General features: G+C 41.1%; 1 protein-coding gene across 2 annotated transcripts; it reads left to right on the top strand.

Moving 5' to 3' along the window:
- The first annotated feature begins 4,093 nt into the window (after positions 1 to 4,093).
- On the top strand, positions 4,094 to 21,456 carry LOC125225713 (A disintegrin and metalloproteinase with thrombospondin motifs adt-2-like). 2 transcript variants are annotated; one of them, XM_048129547.1, is made up of 9 exons: positions 4,100 to 4,740; positions 10,558 to 10,718; positions 14,403 to 14,574; positions 15,284 to 15,601; positions 16,225 to 16,433; positions 17,367 to 17,558; positions 18,081 to 18,209; positions 19,847 to 19,967; positions 21,214 to 21,456. In XM_048129547.1, exons 1-9 carry the CDS (start codon positions 4,660 to 4,662, stop codon positions 21,391 to 21,393), a joined length of 1,563 nt encoding a protein of 520 aa, XP_047985504.1. In that variant the 5' UTR covers positions 4,100 to 4,659; the 3' UTR covers positions 21,394 to 21,456. The 2 variants fall into 2 exon arrangements, with proteins under 2 accessions (XP_047985505.1, XP_047985504.1); XM_048129548.1 differs by lacking the exon at positions 21,214 to 21,456 and having other exon boundaries at positions 4,094 to 4,740; positions 19,832 to 19,969.
- Positions 21,457 to 22,813: the final 1,357 nt, after the last annotated feature.

The raw sequence follows: 22,813 nt of genomic DNA, 5'->3' as shown, positions 1-22,813 counted from the left end.
CAAACATGAAATGGTTTCAAGACCTGGTTGATGAGAACTCAAGACTACCATCTGACTTCATCATCAGATCCTGAGTACCATCTATTGTCAAAGATTTTGTTGAGATGAGACGAGTCAGTAACCTAAAATGATATTCAATAATAAATAATACTTACTAAAAATATTAGTCAAGTTAATTAGTTAGTTACCAAAGTCGTCAACCCAAGGATCAAAGTTTTCGGTCGCAGTATACATGCAACAGTACAGCCAAACACGCACACAAGTGCGGTTTTGGACACGGCGGGTGCCGCACACAATGACAAAATAACTTCGCGATCGTCGAGCCGCGTGCGGAGCGGACTAACATATACGTCCTGCCTCTACAAGCTCTGCCGCGGTACTGACATCGCAAGCGCGCGTAACCGGTAATAAGGAGGCATTTTTAAAAAATCGTCAAAAATATTAAATTGCAATTAATAGAAAACTTTTGCATAAAATCTGTTTGAGTAAGCGTTGCAGATTATTTTTATATTAAAACTACTTCAAAAACACGTAAGTTTTCGAAGAAATTGACACTTATTCTGAGGTGATTTCTGAAACAAATTGGATTCATCATATCCTCATTTACTCTATTCTAAAGCCTTATAACAAAGAAGTAGTCTCAGAAGATTGTAGTACAGGATATACATAATACAAATTTACCACTTGAAGCATTCAAAACTATCCAAATTTTACAAATTAGACGGACTAAGTCAGCACTTTTCGCGGATTTTCCTAAACATGCACCAGAAAAAAAATCATAATTAATTAAGTGAGTTAGTTTTTAAAAATCCAGTCTCACAACATGTAAGTTAAGAAGATGTCCTAATCGAATCTTGAACTTAATAAGTCTTTTAGATGACGGAAAGTGTAGCATTTTGCCGACTAAAACTATCAATTTTACATTATTACGACGTTTTCGTTGAATGCCCTCTTAACAATACTATCTTCTGTGGTAACATAATCACTGCCACTGCCAAGTTTGCTTGGTAATATAACTACTAGTAAGTATAACACTCTCACGCTCACGAATATTTGCCTCTTTGCTATTAAGGCGTGCGCTTTTGTGCTTTTATATATATAGTAAATCAAAATTGTTAGATAACACACGTTAAGGTATGCATACCGCTTACGTTTCGATGCCCGGGTGCAAGTAGAAGAAATGAGAAATTTTACACAAATGCGTCATATTATTAATTTTATTGAGGTAACCGTCTTTTATTAGTCATCATAACTGAAGCCTGTAGTTATAACAAAGGATTTTCACCGTTATTCAATTCGCTTACAAACGGAGACCGCATCGTAATTAGTGTGCTAACAAACCTTACGGACTTTCCATGCAGTCATATTTGTCCTGTGCACCGAAAATATTTTGTATAGCAGGCTAACGTTATATTCTTGTAGGTAACTTGTTTTATATTCTCGGAATGAGTCACAAAGCCCTTGGCTCGATAAAGAATATGCGGGCAACTGGACGCGTTGTTTTCATATAAAGAACTGATAAATATTAGGCTTGTGCCGTTTCGTTCGTTGATCGGAGCGCTCCAATCTCTTTCAATCGCTCCCACGAACTAGTTCGCTCTTTTAGGTCTTTTGCTCATTTAGTTCAGACAGACCAGTGACCACTGCGGTCGGAAAGATCAGAACGAATGGGACCAAATAGTGTCAAATGATATGAATAGTCAACAGATAGTAACATTCCGGGCCGAAAGGTTGTAAGTAACCGAAGTTTAATATGAAAACTTGACTTTTTTTTGTTGCTCTGCTAAGTAGCTCTCGCTCTCGGTCGGCGCAGTCACACACTCGTTCTTGATCCAAACCGCTCGCGTTCGCCGATCCTATACTGAACTAAATGAGCAAAGACCGATTCTCAGAGCACGGAAAGATTCAGTTCATTTCGGTCATTGATGGGATTTTATTCCTAACAGTTCATAGTTCGTGAACGACACAAGCCTAATAAATATCGATATCGGTTCAGAGTTATGCGAGTTCGGGAATGGTTATTGTGCGGGTTAAACAGCGGATAAAGTAGCGATCACTTTTTTTAAGCGCGCTTTTGTAACCATGCGTGATGCGGTGTTTTAGGGACTTAAAATCGCGGTTGGCTGAGGCGCTCTGAGCCTTCGGATTTATGACGAGCTCAACTTCTATTATTTTGCGTAGCCTAAGAAATGTTTTCAGCGTGCGTAGCCGAATGAACAAACGCTCACGAAACGAAACGCTCGTAGATATCTATCTCTATCGCTCTTGCGTATTGGCGCAACAGAGCCACCTTTCGCGGCGTTTCGTTTTCGTTTCGCATCGTAGAAATGCCATTCGGCTACGGGGCCGTCGGGAGCAAACTCCGTAGCATATTATTATAAATTTATCCTTTGAGTCATGTCTTAACAATCTTAACATCTTTCAATTTTTCAGCTCATCTTTAACGTGCCTAAAAAATTGTCGTATCCGTACTCCTACGTTGAATCTCGTATCTCTTGTAAGTCGGTTCTACCAGTCTTGCACCGTAGTATATGTGCATATAGATTTTTGATAGCTAAAATCACACCCTAGATCCGGCCCTCCTGTCATATTCTTTCAGAAGTCTTTTTTTAATCACGCAATTTAGATGCTATGTGCAGATTTTTGTTATTGGAATTATATGGAGCACAATAAGGCTGTGAGCAATCCGCAACATGATAAATGTTATGCTTTCTGCCGCCACCCTTAACACTTTCGAAACCGGGCTCTACGCGGCGCTACGACATTTTCGCTACATACGGGGAAACCCATGTAATCGGCTACGCTTCTACGAGCGGTGTGCCCGACAGTCGGGTTCTTGGTAGCGAAAGTGTTAATTCTCCGCGGGGCCGCGGAAGCCCATCAGCATTGAAAGAGCGGAATCGGCTTAGTCACGGCCTTACTCATAGTTTTTTGCTCAAAACAACTTTTTGGATCAGCCCCGAGACAATAGACGGCTAGTATTAGAGAATAAGTTATGATTATTTATTTTGGAATAGGTATCTAAGTATACCTATTTAGCATGTCACATCATATTATTTAAGGAGTAGGTACCTACATAACATATATGTACCTGTGTAAAAGCATCGATTATCGTAACGTAATAAACAACACTCAGTTACAAGGGTAGTTTACTTTATAACTTTTAAAATTTAAATCTTTATCAAATAAATTGTAAATTTAACATAATATTGCACTGGTCCCACCGCGAGCTACTTAGTAAGCTATGAGCTTTCGGCTATAAAAACGAACAAAAGATAAGCGCTCCCGTGCAAATAAAAGAGACACGGCGATATTAATGTCTCTTTTATTCATACGGGAGTGATAATCTTTTGTTCGTTTTTATAGCTGATAGCTTATAGTTTACTAGCTCGCGGTGGGACCAGTGCCTTACGGACTAGGGTAAAAGTGTCCCGTTCTGTGACAGGTTAAGAATTTCGTCACCCCCTTTCCTCATGTGCGTGTCGTACTTATATGTCGACTGCATGATATGGGTTCAATTGTATTATGGCCTAATATGGACGATGGGCTAGCAACCTGTCACTGCAACTCTACTTTCAACAGTTTCAATGTTTGCTGTAAGTTATTTTAGTCGTTCTACAATCTGTCACCATGAGATAAATATGTATGTTATGCCGTGTTTAAAAGAAAATCTGAGATCTTTATATTTTTTCCCGATTTTTTTTCTTTCAGTAGGTACTCACAAATATTTACAAACTCTAAGATCCTTAAATCATACCAGTTCACTCCTACTAGAGCACAACCTATGTATATTATTATCCATAACGATATTTCGTTAATAAGAGTAGAGCGTATTCGAATATTTCGTATTTTAACATCAAGTCTCCCACCTATAGTCAAGTCTCAGAGTCCCTTGGGTACTTGATTTGTTGCATTCTAAAAGGAAATGTAATTAACCGTCGTTTATTAAATATGTGCGTGGTACTTACAATTATTATTTAAAAAAATCCGCAATCACTTGCATTAGCAGCCTTACTGCTTATCACCTTTGTTGCGAAAAGAGGTCAAGTTGACCTCACTTGTTATCGCTCTCTGTCAATAATACTGACGATTTGTCGGTGCATGCTAATGATCTTAACTGATGGCTAACGCGAGACGAACACTTTTTAATTTTTGCATTCTTAGAAAAACTTTTTAAGGCTATTAATATTGTAGGGTTGCACGAGGCTCGGGATGACAGGTAGAGGGCTACACATGCAGTGTTCCAATTAAAATACGAGGTCAGCGGCTGAGTCAGAGGGTAACGGATTAATTAGCATATTCGTCTAGAAACCGAGCTGTCTCCGAGTAGTAGGCTTCGGAGCCGGGGTGATGGATTGGATGAGTGTCGTCCGTGCTCCGGAGGGACGCGCGTGGGCGGTGTCATGACAGCCAAAATCTGCACTTTCCTACCGACTTTCTCTCTCGGAGGTGCGAACGTTGGGGGCTCGATGGTTATTCGGTAGCTGGCGCCGCATAAGTGTACGCGCTCTAATCGCGCGGCAACATCGGTCGGGTCGTTCGCACGGTGCATCGCGTCTTCGATATTCAAAGCACCTGCATGCGGTTCCCTTGTGCGAGTTTATAAAGTGGTGCGCGAGAGTGGAGGACCAGTTGGCTGGAGTGCGATGCCAGTGCGAGATGGCGACGAGAGTGCACCTCGTGACCGCGGCGCTGCTGCTACTGCTGCGCGCGCGCGCTTCTGCCCCTGCGCATTTTCCTGTAAGTCGCTTAGGGCGGGCGGATTTTATATCACTTTTAATGTAGGCAAATAACTAACTCTAGCTACTCGTATAGTAAACAGGACATACAAATATTGTATCTACTTAATTATTAGTGTTAATTATGTAATTTTATGTACTTTAGATACATATGTAGGTTTTCCAAATGTATTTTTTCGTAGGTATTTAATGTTATTGCAAGTTTCATTTATTTATTTGGCGTTATTGAGTTACACTCACTAATATTAGCTAAAAATGTTTTTAGTATTTTTTACGACATTAGGTACCTACCTTTGTTTTTCCTTATCCAATGTTTTTCAAATTTTAATTAGGGGATGAATCACTTTTATTATACGTTCACGTTGCATGTTAAGTTTAGGTACGCAGGTAGTGTAGATATTTATAGATACCTAATTCGTAATTACTTTGTTTGCTTTTCTAGAATTTTCGGTATTTCATTAGATAAAATAACAGAGTTTTTGTGTAATGTGTGTAATCGTTTTGATGCCTAATTGAAATAAGGGTTCCTTTTGCACCTTTTTGGTAAGGAACCCTAAAAATCAGATCAAGTTATCAGAAATTTCAGGGATCTACTACAATTATATGATACATATTTATACGTATATAGAGTATCTAAATATAGTAAGTATAACTATAACCGTTTCACGATGCTTTCCAATACCTACCCATTGTTTACGGCGGCTTTGCATGCCGGTAAGTACGCAAGTAAATACCGGCACTTACCTACTTACTTCTCTCGTAAAATTTTGCAGAGCTAAGGTCAAGTGTAACGTTATGTTGAACTGAATGATACTGCAATCCGTGACCGTGATTCGTCAAGTATATGCTTTATTTACTTTACTGTATTTACTTACATGTCCGTGTCTAAAGTAAATACTTAATAAAGAAATGTGTCAAATCCTTTTCAAGGGTTCTTGATAAAGCCTTTGATGTAGAATTGTTGTTGCCTCTAAGCCTCGTTACATAGCAACTTATCACGTGGGTAGCAAAAGTGGACCGCTTTTTGTAGACCCCAATGATCTGCGTAACGTAATGACATAAAAGCAATAAAATTAAACGAAATAAGTAGTGTCTAAGCACGTCCGTAACCATAACATTCTCAAGTAATTACGCAATAGTAATTCGTGCGGGGTGAAAGGGGGTAAATATGTTGCAAACCACTTTCGCAGAATTGGTTCAAAAGCAAGTTACATAATTTAATTGAGTTCAGCTGATTCGGAGCGGCATCACGTACGGTGCGCAGCGTAAACGTCACGTAGAGTTATTCAATTGGGTCTATCGATGATTCATGATTTAAGTGGAGTCTTGAGTGGAGTCACTCGTAACGCTTTAGCGCACGCGCTCTGCGGTACAGACGCAAAGCCGAGCGCATATTATCTCGCGCGATCGCGATCTATGGCGCATCACTTTCATTATCCATCACCTTCGAACGTAATCGAGTTTCGAAATTGAAGTAATAGCTTATTAAGCTCGGCGATTGCGTCGCAGCTGCGGAGGCAGATAATTCATCGGAATTCCATTGTCTAGCATTGAAGAAAAAGAAAAACAAATAGTTTTACTTTCCCCTTTACTTCGCTCGCATCCGCTAATGTCGAACCTACACTTAGCTGACTCATGTGGTGTCGATTTCGGTTTCACTAACCTCCATCAGTTTGAGTGACTTGCCGTCACTATTTTATTCGGTGGCTCCTAAAGCAACCGAATGAACAACTCAAGAATATCATTGAAATTAAAGAAAGAAATGCGGCTCATCATCTCATCAATCATCGACCTTAGCTTTTTATATTAAGTTGTCAAGAGAAGAAAGTTACATTTCGTGTTAAGAAGTCATTATACATTTATTTTGTTGTGTAAACAACACGCCTGTGTTAATTTTTATTAAGCAGAGACGTCTGCTAACGATTCTAAACATTTTTATATTAAAGGAAAAAATGGAAAAATTTACGCTTCCGGCGGGACTTGAACCCGCATCCTTTTTGCAATCCGTGCAATGCTCTTACCAATTGAGCTACGGAAGCCACGCCGGACTTCGCAAATCTTTCCATGCCTTTCCTTTTGTACACACGTCTTGGGGTGACGTCTAGCGCCATCTACCGACAGACTATTACATCTTGTAACGGCACTGGAGTCTCAAGTTATATTGAGAATTCACCAGTAACAATGTGCTAACCCATACTAAATTAATTTTTATTAAGCAGAGACGTCTGCTAACGATTCTAAACATTTTTATATTAAAGGAAAAAATGGAAAAATTTACGCTTCCGGCGGACTTGAACCCGCATCCTTTTTGCAATCCGTGCAATGCTCTTACCAATTGAGCTACGGAAGATCAATTGGTAATTGGTAAGAGCATTGCACGGATTGCAAAAAGGATGCGGGTTCAAGTCCCGCCGGAAGCGTAAATTTTTCCATTTTTTTTCCTTTAATATAAAAACACGCCTGTGAGTGAATCGGGAGTATGTAAGGTTGTGGCACCGCCGTTAGTCTGTGAATCGTTTAGCGAAGGAATACTGTAATTAAAGGATGTGAAGAAGCGTGGGAACAGGGCGGGGAGGCCGGGAGCAGGGCGACGCCGGCGCCCGCGGCCCCACGCGGCCAGAGCGGCGATTGTCACCGCCGACCCCGATTACCGCGGCTAAGCCGTATTTATCAACGCCTTGTTGACACTGCTTTGACGCGTTCCTGATACCCACATTGATTACATTGTTGGACTACTCAGAATTATATTTGATCCCGCAAATCTGCGATTGAAAGTGAGTGAGATAGATCTTCGTAGATAAACTGCGTGGGTTTTTAAATTTTAAATTCAATTAGAGATAGTCTTCGCAGAAATAATACATCGTCCTTTACTCTTCTCCTATCTTTGATATAGAGAGAATATGTAGTTAGTGTAGTTACATATTCTACTCTTCATTTACATATAATAAACTATTGTAAACTATTGTACTGTACCTAGTAGTAGTTTAGTACCTAGGTTAAGATTGCTGCGCCCTTGCAGGGTCCATATTATGTACCTAATTAAGACCTAATATGTATGCAATAAATGCTTATGACTTATGAAGTTATGATATTTATGAATGTCTGTAAGTAGCCAGTAGTGACAGTTAATTTCATTTCATTAATTTATTCATAAACAATAATAAATTGTGTTTGAATGTTACATACCTACATTCTTAGTTATGTTGGGTACCTATATTACCAAACCGTAATACTCGTAATAGATAAGTACATCGACATTGCATACACGTGTAACTTTGTAACTCAAGCTCGCGGTTTCGATGACGACGCCGGCGACGACTAATCCGATAAAACACGCACCTCCATTGTAAGATAAATAAGATATTACAGGTATAATTCGATGTCATTACGTAGTAAATTAATTTTGGCAGTAAAGTGGTTTAGACGTCATTACGTAGGTAGGTATACAATTTCTAATGAACGCTTAAGGCCGCAGGAGCAGCCTCTATATTCTAGAATGTTATTTTCCAGTTTGAGGATAAGTAATACCATTTTCAAATGATTCCGATTTTAACATGTTAGCTTAGTTTTCAATAATTTTGGAAAGATTACCACGATTTGATTGATATCAAACTGAGTGAAAACATAATTTCTGAGAAAAAAAAAACCGCCGCTTTTGGGGTTCTGGTGAAAAGGTACTTGCGAATGTTGGATTAGGTATGTAGCTTTTAATGTATATCTTTTATTATTTGATGGAAACACGAATACGTATACCGTTAAGGTTTGAGGAGTTTCCTCAATTCCTCATGAATCCGATATCCGATTATAAGAAATCGAGTTTGACAAAATTTGATCTGATAACTCAATATGCTTAACAAACATAACAAAGAGAACAAAATCTCCTAACAAGTAAATGTCACTGTTCTGAACGTAAATAAATGCAAGCGGTTCTTATAAAAATACCAAAGTAATTATAAGTGTGCCGTTCACATTTGAGGAGTTCCGTTCTGATCATCTTCAGCTGTTCCACTGCACCAAATGTCACTGTTCTGGACGTAAGTGCATGCTGTTCTTATAAAAATACCAAAGTCACTATTAGTCTGCCGTTCAGATTTGAGGAGTTCCGTTCTGATCTTCATCAGCAGTTCCAGTGGACCAAATGTCACTGTTCTGGACGTAACTGCATGCTGTTCTTATAAAAATACCAAAGTCACTATAAGTGTGCCGTTCAGATTTGGGGAGTTCCGTTCTGACCATCATCAGCAGTTCCAGTGCACCAAATGTCACTGTTCCGTACGTAAATATATTATCTTCCTTTAAAAACACAAAAATCGCCATATGTATACCTTTCAGATTTGACGAGTTCCCTCGATTTCTCCAGGATCCCATCATCAGAACTGGGTTCTGATAAAAATGGGACCAATCTGTATGCATAATATACATTCAATAAATAAAAAAAAATCAAAATCGGTCCAGTAACAACAGAGATATCGTGGAACAAACATTAAAAAAAAACATACAGACGAATTGAGAAGCACCTTCCTTGAGATTTGGGGCGGCGGTTAATTACCTATCATTATCAGTGACGATTTATTCTGTGACAGTGTTTTTGTAAATAATTTTTAAGAAAAAAAAACCGCCGCCTTTGGGGTTCTGGTGAAAGCTACTTGCGAATGTTGAATTATGTAGAAATGTGCAGATATCTTTTAAAACTGCTTTTAATACTTTAATTATTTGATGGGAACACAAATGAATATACGTATACCGTTAAGGTTTGAGGAGTTTCCTCAACAATTCCTCATAAATCTGATTATAAGAAATCGAAGCTTGACAAAATTTTACTTGAAAACTCAATATTCTTAACAAACATAACTAAATAAATGTCACTGTTCTGAACTTAAATGAATGCTATTCTTATAAAAATACCAAAGTCACTATAAGTGTGCCGTTCAGATTTAAGGAGTTCCGATCTGATCTTCATCAGCAGTTCCACTGCACCAAATATCACTGTTCTGGACGTAAGTACATGCTGTTCTTATAAAAATACCAAAGTCACTATTAGCGTGCGGTTCAGATTTGAGGAGTTCGGTTCTGACCATCATCAGCAGTTCCACTGCACCAAATGTCACTATTCTGGACGTAAGTTCATGCTGTTCTTATAAAAATACCAAAGTCACTATAAGCGTGCCGTTCAGATTTGAGGAGTTTCGTTCTGACCATCATCAGCAGTTCCACTGCACCAAATGTCACTATTCTGGACGTAAGTTCATGCTGTTCTTATGAAAATACCAAAGTTACTATAAGCGTGCCGTTCAGAATTGAGGAGTTTCTTCTCACCATCATCAGCAGTTCCACTGCACCAAATGTTACTGTTCTGGACGTAAGTGCATGCTGTTCTTATAAAAATACCAATGTCACTATAAGTGTGCCGTTCAGATATGAGGAGTTCCGTTCTGGCCATCATCAACAGTTCCACTGCACCAAATGTCACTGTTCCGTACGTAAATGCATGCTGTTCCTTAAAAAAAAACACAAAAATCACCATATCTGTGCCTTTCAGATTTGAGGAGTTCCCTCGATTTCTCCAGGATCCCATCATCAGTACTGAGTTCTGAGGAAAATGGGACCAATCGGTATGCATATACATTCAATCAAAAAAAAATTTTCGTCCAGTAACGACGGAGATATCGTGGACCAAACATTAAAAAAAATAAAAAAAATAACATACAGACGAATTGAAAATCTTCCTTCCTTGAGAGATTTGAGGCGGCGGTTAAAAAAATTTTTTTAAGCATCCTGATTATCCTGAATAAAATATATTATGACGTACCTATTGCAGGACCTACTACAACTCCCAAGCTGGTGGCTGGGCGATGGCGCCGAGCAGGCTACTGACGTGCAAGTGGTCTACCTGCCGGCGCTGCTGCCGCTCGAGGCTCAGCAGTCGGCGGGCCGTGGAGATGATGTACCAGTTCCATACAGCTTCGATGCCTTCGGTCGGTGAGTACGTCTACAGTGGTACTACTTGCTTAATCAGGCTGGTGGCCGAGCAGGCTACCGACGTGCAAGTGGTCTACCTGCCGGCGCTGCTGCCGCTCGAGGCTCAGCAGTCGGCGGGCCGTGGAGATGATGTACCAGTTCCATACAGATTCGATGCCTTCGGTCGGTGAGTACGTCCACAGTGGTACTACTTGCTTAATCAGGCTGGTAGCCGAGCAGGCTACCGATGTGCAAGTGGTCTACCTGCCGGCGCTGCTGCCGCGTGAAGCTCAGCAGACGGCGAGCAGAGTGGAGACGATATTCTCGTTCCTTACGGCTTCGATGCCTTCGGTCGGCGAGTACCTCTACAGTTGTCTGAACCTGCAATGCTTACCTACTCGGCTGATAGCCAGAAGGTTACCGATGCGCAAGGCACGCGAGGCTCGGGCAGTGCATGGAGACGACGTGCCAATTCCATACAGCTTCGATGCCTGTGGTCGGTGAGTGAGGTCTACAGTGGTCTTAACTTGCTTACCCAGGCGACAGTCGGGTAAGGGCAGCGATGTGCAAGTGGTATACCTGCCGGAGTTGATGTCGCGCGAAGCCCAGCAGTCAGCGGGCGGTAGATGACGTCCACGTTCCGTACAGCTTCAACCACTTGTAACATTGCTATTGCGAGGCCCAACGGTTTGATGCTGGTAGCGTAGCGACCTGTTCTTACAGCTTCGATGCCTTCGGTCGCTGAGTACATAATACGTCAACATGTACTGAACTGAAACAGGCAAATATAGAAGAACAAAATACATCAACGAGCACCTTCCAAATAGGCCTGTACTTCCATCGGCGGGGCTTAGATTTTTAAGATTTCTAGTTTGGTTAATGATTGGAAAATGAAAGGATTGTATACCTATGTACAGCAAAAAATTGATACAACATAAAAATACCTACTCGTAACATAATCATTTTATAAATTTACATGATGTATCTTAATTAATAAATGGATCTTAATAAATTAAGGCAAGCTACTCGATTGAATGTCTCCTTCGAATCTCATCAACAGTCAACGTACGGTACTAACGCTGTAGCGAGCATCAGTCTTGTGTACCTACTAACGCAAGTACACAACTACAATAAAGTCATTTTCCCCTCACTAGCTCGGAAACACGTGTTTTGTCCTTTAATACCAGCGGGTAAAAACGCATTTTATCTACTAGTGGGTAAAGTAATTTGACCTTGAATAAAGTCAAATTAACTGCTTTAAAATTGACAAAAGTAGGTGAATTTAGTAATGAAGATGATTTACCACCTGTGGAACTACTGGAAGCAGTGATAAACGCATTTTTTGCGTTGTAGTTTCCTCGCTATAGTGAGGGGAAAAGTTTTGTGTTACACTCGGGTGCAAATGTATTTTACTTCTCGTGTGTTAAAAAACTCGCAAGTTCAGGATTCTATTCTCGAACCACTCGCTTCGCTCGTGGTTCAACTATTGAATCCTTTCACTTGCTCGTTTTTCAATTCCACACTCGGCGTTAAAATACAACTTTGCCCCCTTGTATAACAAATAACAATTTCTTGGTATACGCGTAGTTTCTAAATCGTCTAGAGAACACTTTTGTAAACCATATTTCTTTAATAAAGTTCAACGAAAACGAGAAAACGTTGTGAATTTTCTCACTTTCTCAGTCCATTTATGAAGTCGTCGTAAAAGTGCATATAACTTAGGTAAACAAACATGTCTGTGGTAGACTGGAAATACCTAGCCAGCAATGAAAGCTCTTTATCTCTACTAGTCCCAGTAAAACTTAATTAAATGGCAATTATGTTCATACCCAGAACAAATCCACGGCATGGTTCTGCATGCGATGTATGCGGATATTTCGTCCCAGATGGGCAGACGGCTCGGTCTGTTTGTTGATCGTATGATACGCCGACGTACGAATGTGAATGATGTGTTAACTAGCGAAATCTATACACATTATGAATCAAGTCATAATATACAGAGGTATCTATAAGATGATACAACGTCAATTTTGAGAGATCAATCTATGAAAAACAGATAGCTGCGTTCCACCAGTAGGGACCAGACGTCCTTGATACAAGGACGCACATTGAGGGCAATTCCTTGCATTAAGACAAGTAGCGGATAATTTCAATTTACCTCGGCCTCCTCTATTAAACGAGCAAAATTCTGTGACTTACCAATAAATAAATTGGAAATTAAGTTACATAACGTTATTATAGCAGATTAATAAATAAATAAAAATAAAAATAATTTATTTCAGACTCAAGGTCCATAAATGGTTAGTAGAACATTAAAACTCTAAAGAACTAATACTTATTAGTGTTAGATAGTAAGAATGCTCTACATAAGTTGTAATACTTAAATTTTAGTTTTTTACACGTTATAAACGCAAATCTCGTTGCGGCCGCGAGGGATATCGTAATTTATGTAATCATGTTCATAAGTAGTACCTACTAATAGTAAATGGTACGAGTATATCGCACAAAAAAGAACTGAGTAGTAGTAGACCTCAAACGATATCATAAAAAGTCCAACAACTTTTTACACAGAGACGTTTACAATTTGAAGGCCATGAAACTATTACAACCCAACCAAAGTTCTTTTTAACCGACTTCAAAAAAGGAGGAGGTTCTCAATTCGACTGAATGTTTTTTTTTTATTATTTTTTTTTTGTATGTATGTTCCTCGATATCTCCGAGAATTGTGGACCGATTTTCAAAATTTTTTTTTGATCGAACGGGTATAACCCCGAGATGGTCCCATTGGCACCAAGTCAGGGTCTGATGATGGGATCCTGGAGAAATCGAGGGAACTCTTCAAATGTTATAGGCACATGTAATGTTTTTAGTGTATTTTTCAAAGGTAAACCAGTATTTACGCCTGATGGTAATAATTTTATGTGGCTGAGCTGATGATGGAAGGTCAACTCCTCAATGGTTAGGAGTTAAAGGATAATTCTTTCACTAGTGTACATATATTCGGACTGATACATATAATATCAATAGTAACCACTAAAATCAACAAATAAATAAACTTTTTTAACAAAAAATAAAACCGCCTTCAAAAATAAGCGCGTTACAAAACACGGAGAAACTAAAAAGCAGAAAATAATAAACCTTTGAATTCAGATTTCTTATCGTATTGCAATAATCTAAACATCCAAATTATAAACAAATCAATTATTTTTGGAGTCGGTGCCAGCCTGCGTATGTTTGGGTGGGGCAAACAGGCAATAGCAAGGCGACGAACAGGTCTGGTACCGACTACAAAAATAATTGATTTGTTTATAATTTGGATGTTTAGATTATTGCAATACGATAAGAAATCTGAATTCAAAGGTTTATTATTTTTTGCTTTTTAGTTTCTCCGTGTTTTGTAACGCGCTTATTTTTGAAGGCGGTTTTATTTTTTGTTATTTGTAAATTCTAGTCGTTTATTGGGTACATGCAATTTTAAGATTTCTACATAAGTTATCTTAATTTTCACAACACCAACTGGTAAAGACTCCCTTGATAGACGTTGATTTTGAGTCTAGAGAGAGAGATATTTTCCTCGTATTTGTTTGGTATGGTGAAAAAAAGTAATCTTTCACTTGCTCGGAAATCTCGGAATCAATATAGGCACGTGCGGTTAAGTTTTGCCCACTTGTACAACAATTAACTATTTAATGATTACCTTTACAGGAGTTTCTCCCTACGCCTGGTCCCGAACCGACGTTTGGTGGCTCGGGCATTCGGCGTGTGGTCGGAGCGTGGGCGTGACGGACCGCTGTCGGCGGTTGACGCTTCCTGCCACTTCCAGCACGCCGGTGTTGATGCTGTTGCCGCGTTCTCAGCCTGTAAGGACCATGCATTGGTACGTTTCATTCGTTTGGATAGGTTAGTAAGTGTATTTAGTGCGTCAGCGTGGACACGATGAACCGCTGGCGGCGGTGGACGCCTCGTGCTACTTCTAACATAATGTCTTTGCCTGCAAGCATGCATTGGTACGACTCTTACTTTTGTATACCTATGTCACAGTATAATAAATAGTACTATCGTACAGTATGGCCACTCCCGCTCCCCGCTGAAAGTGCCGCCCACCCCCTCTCGGTTAGGTACTTCACAGTTACCGCCTGTCAAAAACGCGAACAGTCAACCTGTCATATTTCACTCATACAAGCATACTTAATACGCGTACACCTACACGAGCTTAAACTGTGTGCTAGGAACGCGCCTCTTTCACATATTTGATCGCCAGTGTCCGAGGTGTGCCTATGTATATTAGTAAGGAAAGCGCGTCATAGTGGTCGGAGCGGGGACCCGACTCATGTGACCATTCGTGCCTTTTCCAGCACACCGACGTCGATGGTGTCGCCGCGCTCTCCGCAGGCAACGACCATTAGGGGTATCAATATATTGTAGTTTTTATCTGAGATTTGAGGGCAATATTATTTGCTAATGACAATAGACAAAATAATTAACGAAACTTGCATCGCCTAAAAGGTAATAACGGTTACAATAACCAGTTAGGAGCGCTAATTCGTCTGAAACATTATTTTTCCGATATCTCCTTTCAATTCCAGCACGGGCTGATCGTCGTAGACAACTCCACATACGAGGTGCGTCCGCTGCCGGCGGGCGTGGGTCGCGCGGCGGACGGCGGGCGCGCCGCGCACATGATCCGGCGCGCGCCGTCGCCGCGCGCGCCGGCCGACGACGCGCGCACGCTCCGCCCGCGCCCGCGCCGCCCCCGCGCGCCCTACCCGCACAAACCGCCCCCGTCCAGCTACACCATCGAGATCGCCCTGTTCCTGGACGAGGCGGCTTACAAGACGTTCAACCCGTACTTTAATTATAAGGAGGCTGAATTGAGGGATATGTTGCTGGCGTATATTAATGGAGTAAGTAGTTTACATATGTTCGTAGATTTAAATATTACTTATTGTCGAATTTTTTCGTTCTGTTGGCCTTAGTTTGGAATAGTATTTATCACTCTTCACAGTTAAAATACTTAACGACCACCTCATTGTTCATTTAGGTAGGTATACACTATACAGTTATACACTTTCATAATCCATATAATGAGGGGCTTATGTACATAAGCTCTTCATTAAACACATTACAATATATATGCGTATTTAGATTTACCTTAGCGATATCTGGTGTCTCTATTGATCCGTGAATTGTCTATGAATTGAATAGAAACAGGTGGCGGTTCCAATTACATCTGTGAATGCTAATGCTTGCATTGTTGCTTCATTATGCATCTATGTATGTTTTGATGTAATGCGCTCTAACGCGTTGTTATCAGTAATTGTGTCTCATATGATTTGTCTGAAGCACAGCGAAGGTTTGTTTCTATCGACAGTTTATGTAGATACCTGTTCCATTTAAAAACTTCAATTTCTGGTAAGAAGGTAACGAATTACATATCTTTTTAAAATTTTCGCCTCGATAATAAAGAAAAACCTGTCTCTTGTATTAACTAGCTTGAAATCAACGCCCCAATCCTTCCACATTTCAGGTGCAAGCGCTGTACCAGCACTGGTCCCTCGGCACCCACATCCAGTTGTCCCTGGTGCGGCTGACCTTGCTCCGAACCCAGCCGGTAGCATTATCTCGGCATGCAGAGCGCGGTCGCCTGTTAGACTCCTTCTGCGCATACCAGCGGTCGCTCAACGTAGAAGATGACAATGATCCGGAGCATTGGGATATGGCTTTACTTCTCTCAGGGTAAACATCCATTTAGCTCTATTAATTTTGTCTGCATTATCATCATATCTTACAAACCTGAAGAGCTATGCAAGCATTGGTACTTACACACATCCAGTTGTGTCTGGTGCGACTTACCCTACTCTGATCGTAGCCCGGTAGTATTGTAGCGTCACGCAACGCGCGGCCACCTGTTGGAATCCTTCTCTGCGCGTATCAACGGTCGCTCAACGTGGACGATAATAATGTCTCGGAGCATTTCTGTTTTATGTCATAATGTCAGGGTAAACTAACTTACCTTTTCGCTTGGTTTTATTCTTAATATCGTAGTACCTTGAGAGCTCTACAAGCATTACTCCCTATAGGCACACACATCCAGTTGTCTCTGATGCGGCTGACGCAGCTTAAACCTATAAACTATGACTAAATTGAGTAAAGAAATATAAGTATTACGAGTATGTTTTACTTTCGTGTTCAGGTATTGTAACACCACCAGTGCTTTTGCTATGAAGTTAATCACAGGCATTCCATTGCATTATACATACATACATTTGTGCCTGTTTCCCAGAGACCCTACAGGCAAAAATCACGGATTTCCATTTGCCTTACGATCGTGAAAAACCACTTTCGAACTCTTTCACGAAATTTCATAACGTTCCTCATACATGCTCGACGGTTTCGAGTACTTCTGACCTACCGGCGTAGCTGAATGACAGTCGTAGATGCTAGACGCCGACAGAAATGAGTTTGGCTCTGTCGCGCCAATACGCAAGAACGATAGATAGCTACGAAAGAGATATTATAGTGAGCCTGTGTGCATTCGGCTACGCACACTGACCTGGACTTTCTGTAATATTTCCCCCATTTGGTCGAGAAAAGTTCGCCTAGTTGGAAGATAAGTTTCCATTCTTTTTTCAGACACTTGCATTATATTTTTCCAATAATTTTTTCCAGAATGGACCTGTACTCGGAGGAAGGCGGGCGGCGCAACGGCGTGACGATGGGGCTGGCGCCGGTGGGCGGCGTGTGCCTGCCGGCGCACGCGTGCGTGGTGGCGGAGTTCGGCGCCGCCGACGCGCTCGGCCGCCCCTACCCCTCCGCCGGCTTCACCTCCGTCTACATCCTCGCGCATGAGATCGGACACAAGTCTGTCGCTGTCCTTACCCCCCATACCTATAGGGCACCACAAACTATGTGGATAAAATGACCACCCTCTAATAACTTCATCAGTATATTTGTATTATTTTCTAACTCCGGAGGAAACGGACAATCGGGAGTCATGGAGAGCCAGGGAGAGGCTTTTGCCCAGCAATGGAACAGTCAAATAGGCTAAGGATTTTTTTTTCTTGCACCTATTTATTCTACTTTTGACAGTTCAAGGGTTATTAAGACGTAACGACCAGGAAGTTCCTTTTCACAGGCTTTTAAGGCCTAGTAAAAAGTAATTTGATATAATTATTTACTTAAATCGCACAGTCTGTAGATTTTGAGAAAAGTAGGCTACTACAGCGAATGACGTAAACCGAAATATTGTGATTTGTTTTTCTTCTGGGTCTCTCGTGAGACTGCGGGTTAACACACTGCTCAGAGCAATTATTAGCCGATGGCGCTTGAACTTTTGGGTATAATGTCTTGGGTAACTTGTATGACAGATGTGTCGTTTTCCAGCCTGGGCATGCACCACGACGGCGCGGGCAACTCGTGCGCGCGCGACGGCTACATCATGTCGCCCTCGCGCGGCACGCACGGCGAGGCCACGTGGTCGCCCTGCAGCGCGCGCGTCGTCGCCGACCTACAGTATGACATAAACATATCACTACCATTACTATACTACACCATCCTGGCGTAGATCATCTGTAGGCAAGCAACAACGTTTTGACTTAGTGCAGCAAGTAAAACATGGATAAAAAAAATCCTACGTGCGCCTTGTATAATATGGACATGTCGAAAGCATTCGACTTTGTTGATTACAATATACTTTTAGACAAACTTTTTGCTTATGGAATTCGCGGAAATGTTCTCAATCTAATCCGTTCGTACTTAACAGATAGAAAACAAATCACACAAATAAAAAAATATCTTTGACTACGAAGACAAAGGAAAATTATTCATCTAGTTTTCTATCTGTTATGGGGCACCTCAAGGAATTGTGTTCGGTCCATTATTCTTTTTATTATATATTAATGAAATTTACAATGTGACATAACATAACACTACCTGCACCATCCCAGTGTAGTAAGCATGTACTAAGGGGCAACACCCGTTATTTGGGGATGTCCAATGATGGCATTTTTTTCAAGTTTTGGTGTCCACTTTACAAACTATAAAAATTTTTGAACATTATATGTATATCCTTCCTTCATTACTTGTAAATATCTCGAGTGGCGAAGAACCAACTCATTTACGCTAAAAAATAGTTTTTCATTCTCATTTTTAAACGCCTTATTAAAAGTATTGGCAACACGATTAAGTTAATTTTGCTAGCGCAAAAGTTCTTTAAGAAATTACGATTAGTTGGTTGGTGTCACTTTCATAATGACTGTGATTCATCTCTGTAATTCTAGTACTTGAAGGTATTTTCTGATTCATCTAATTACAATAAAGCTATCTACTTACCCCTTATTTTCTAAATAATTTCCATATTACTCAGCAAACTCGTAGCTAGTGTACATACATACATACAGGGTGTAAACCTAATACGGGCGAACCTCTTAACGGTGGTGAGTATAGGACATAAAAAATGGAATTAGATAACATTTACTTAAAATTGAAATATTTTTTTCCCCTCACTAGCTCGGAAACACGTGTTTTGTCCTTTAATACCAGCGGGTAAAAACGCATTTTATCCACTAGTGGGTAAAGTAATTTGACCTTGAATAAAGTCAAATTAACTGCTTTAAAATTGACAAAAGTAGGTGAATTTAGTAATGAAGATGATTTACCACCTGTGGAACTACTGGAAGCAGTGATAAACGCATTTTTTGCGTTGTAGTTTCCTCGCTATAGTGAGGGGAAAAGTTTTGTGCCCCCTTGTATAACAAATAACTATTTTTATCCATACAAATTAATTCGGCCCGCAACGTAATGCAAACACTCGCGTTAAACGCTTGTTGACAGTTGTCATTGATTGTCATCGCAACCACGTTTACAGTACATTGCTGCTGGGAAATTTTTCAAAAATTAATTATGGGCTGAAAATTAAGAGTAACTCAAAAACACCTCTTAATTGATGATAACAATATTGAATTATATGTCTGGTTTCATTTATCGCCCTTATTAGGTTTACGCGCTGTATCCCATAAAGGGGTAGGAAAAGCACATGAAACTACTCAAGTTTCAGTGCCACTCTTGGCAAATAAGGGGTTGAATGAAAACGAAATTGTACAATGTGTGCTTAAGTTGAATTAATGTGGACAAAGTATTTGATCTTGCAGGTGGGCCACGTGTTTGCTGGACGGGCAGGAGCCCGACATCGAGGACGTGGAGGATGAGCTGAGGCACGAGCGATTCGGCGGCGCGCCCGGACAAGTGTGGGGCGCTAAAAAGCAGTGCGAGGTATGATGGCCGTAGTAAATGAGACTATGTTTAGATAAATCTTCCAAGTGGCTACTTGTTTATGGGTCGGTCATGAGTCTGCTGACATAGTGTGGGCCACGTGTGTGCTAGACGGGCAGAAGCCCGATGTGGAGGATGACCTAAGACACGATCGATTCGGCGGCGTGCCCGGGCAAGTGTGGGGCGCTAAGAAGCAGTGTGAGGTATGATAGCAATGAATATTATAATGGACATGTGTGTTGACCCCTAGCTGGTCAATCAGGCCCCGTAGCCGAATGGCATTTCTGTGACGCGAAACGAAAACGAAACGCCGCGAAAGGTAGTCTGGCTCTGTCGCGCCAATACGCAAGAGCGATAGAGATAGATATCTACGAGCGTTTCATTTCGTGAGCGTTTGCGCCATTCGGCTACATACCCAGGACTATCAGGAGCTCGGCGTCACCGACGTGTTGCGTTTGCGACATGAAAGATCGCCGGCGGGCCTGGAGCGCTAACAAGCAGTTCGAGGTATGGTGGCTGTGAGTCTTTTGACTGTTAGTTGAACTACATGATTGTTGGTGGATCAGAAGCCAGACGTAAAGGATGAGCTAAGGTATGAGCGGTTCGGCGGCGCGCGGACAAGTGTGGTGCGCTAAGAAGCAGTGCGAGGTATGAGGGCTATCGTTGGTGCGTTTTCACATTATACGATCCGATATCGGATGTCGTAAGGATTTCAAAGGTGTGTAATATGAAAACGCACTAAATCAATGTTTATATACACCCTGTTTTTATTGAACTCCTTTAACTTTAAGGGAAGGTTCTTCAGATCAAATACTATTAATTTCTCTAAGAAATAAGCGTCTTAACTTTTACGGTTATCGAGTTATTAAAAAAATTAAGATAATTACTGAACACGCCTTTACCAATTCCTAATGTTATTTGTTTTGACATGTGCCGTCAATCACTGGACACCAACTTGAATGTAATTATTAAGGGTCTCTCACACTAATAAATTCATTTATTATCTATGAAGACGATGAAATTATTTTTTTTTGCGAATTTAACTAAAAATGATATACAGGATGGTTCCTGATAATTAACCTTACGACGTGTCGAATTTAACGGAAAACAAAAAAAACACGATGGTGAGAGACGGGCTACATGATTCTGGTCAATCAGGAGCCTGGCATCGAGGACAAAGAGAATGTCTGCCTTCCTCTTGTTTTAGCCACCGTCGGTACCGTACGAATGACTATGTTTGTTTCAGGTGCTACTCCGCGACGTGGACGCCGCGCCGACGGCGGCGCCGGCCGCGTCGCTGTGCGCTCAGCTCGCGTGCCGCACGCCGCACCGCGCCGGCTTCTACTACGCCGGCCCTGCGTTACCCGGCACCTCCTGCGGATATCGTATGGTACGCTCTCACTGGGACCATCTAACCACAGTATAATAAAGAGTACTATCGTACAGTATGGTCACTCCCGCTCCCCGCTGAAAGTGCCGCCCGCCCCCTCTCGGTTACTTCATAGTTACCGCCTGTCAAAAACGCGAACAGTCGACCTGTCATATTTCGCTCATACAAGCATAGTACGCGTTCACCTACACGAGCTTAGACTGTGTGCTAGGAAAGCGCCTCTTTCATATATTTGATCGCCAGTGTCCGAGGTGTGACCTGTAGTGTCTTCTGAACGTAGGCGACTAGTCAGCGCTGTGGAAAATGACGCTGAAGGCAGTTGCGCTAAGGTGGCATCGAATAACAACCTCAGTTGAATTGACTAAAAGCCGACGCTCGGGAGACGCTGGTGCGGGGTGGCATTACAAAAGACGTGTTATCATGGGTTTGTTTACTGAAGGACTTTACAGCAGGCTGGGAAGTGTGGTGGCAGACAGTGTTGTAAAAATGCCTTAAAACGTTAAGATGGATCGGATTCGGCATCTGACACTTCTTTTTCCACTTTCACATTCTAGAATCACCGCTTTTGCATTTAATTTCAGTGGCATACAGAGTGATACATAAGACGTAATACAAAATATATTTTTAAAACTTAACTATTTAATGCTAATAATGTCCACTAGGTCTCCCGTTGTTTAAATAATCGCAATTGTTGTACCATTGTTTTAATTATTTCCATTATTTTTGACCCCGTCATGGTTACCCTAACTACTTTGTCTACACTTTGTTTATCATCAATACTGATAATTTATGAATAAATGAAGCATCTTTAAGTGTCAAAATAATAAAATATTGATTAAGTAGTTTTAGCTTTAATTGGCGATTGGAAAAGTTAAAACTATGCCTCCTCCTTATCTATTTACAAACATTCAACGATTACATATGGTAGAATTTTATTTTACGTCGCGGAGTACGGTGCAGACGCAAGTTCTCTTTCATGAACGCTACCCGGAGTGTCCGATCCCCACACGGCAGTTGATAAACGACATGGTGCATCATTTGAGGGCCCATGGACAGTTCGCAGTTCCAGATCATGCCCAAGGCAGAGGACGGCGACCAAGATAGAACAGTTTTCAACACGAGTACTTAGGTATTTTATCCGCAATCCTGAAGCAAGCACTCGAGAAGCAGCGGCACGATTCGGAACGACCCAAGTTTTTATTTGGAGACTATTAAAATCGGAAAAATTGCACCCTTTTCATTTTCAACGGGTGCAGGATATCGTTTTAGCCGATTATCCTAAAAGAACACGATTTTGCTTTGCGGGTTCCTTGACCAATAGTTCCCCGGGCGTTGGATAGAGCGTAACGGTCCTGTAGAATGGCCACCCCGTAGTCCAGATTTTTTTTTGTGCGGCGAGGTTAAAAGGATAGTTTATAAACGCCAATCAAATACGGTCGCGGAACTTCGGCAAAAA

Source organism: Leguminivora glycinivorella, chromosome 4 (assembly GCF_023078275.1).
Source record: "Leguminivora glycinivorella isolate SPB_JAAS2020 chromosome 4, LegGlyc_1.1, whole genome shotgun sequence".
Lineage (NCBI taxonomy): Eukaryota > Metazoa > Arthropoda > Insecta > Lepidoptera > Tortricidae > Leguminivora > Leguminivora glycinivorella.
Note: the sequence above shows the minus strand (reverse complement) of the source record. Positions and strands in the feature narration are given on the sequence as shown.

Bases quoted from the DNA above. Each gene is read 5' to 3' on its own strand.
- LOC125225713 (XM_048129547.1), top strand. From the start codon at position 4,660: ATGGCGACGAGAGTGCACCTCGTGACCGCGGCGCTGCTGCTACTGCTG. The intron at 17,559-18,080 runs GTCTGTCGCTGT...GTCGTTTTCCAG, and splicing joins GCGCATGAGATCGGACACAA to CCTGGGCATGCACCACGACG. The intron at 19,968-21,213 runs GTATGATGGCCG...TGTTTGTTTCAG, and splicing joins GCGCTAAAAAGCAGTGCGAG to GTGCTACTCCGCGACGTGGA.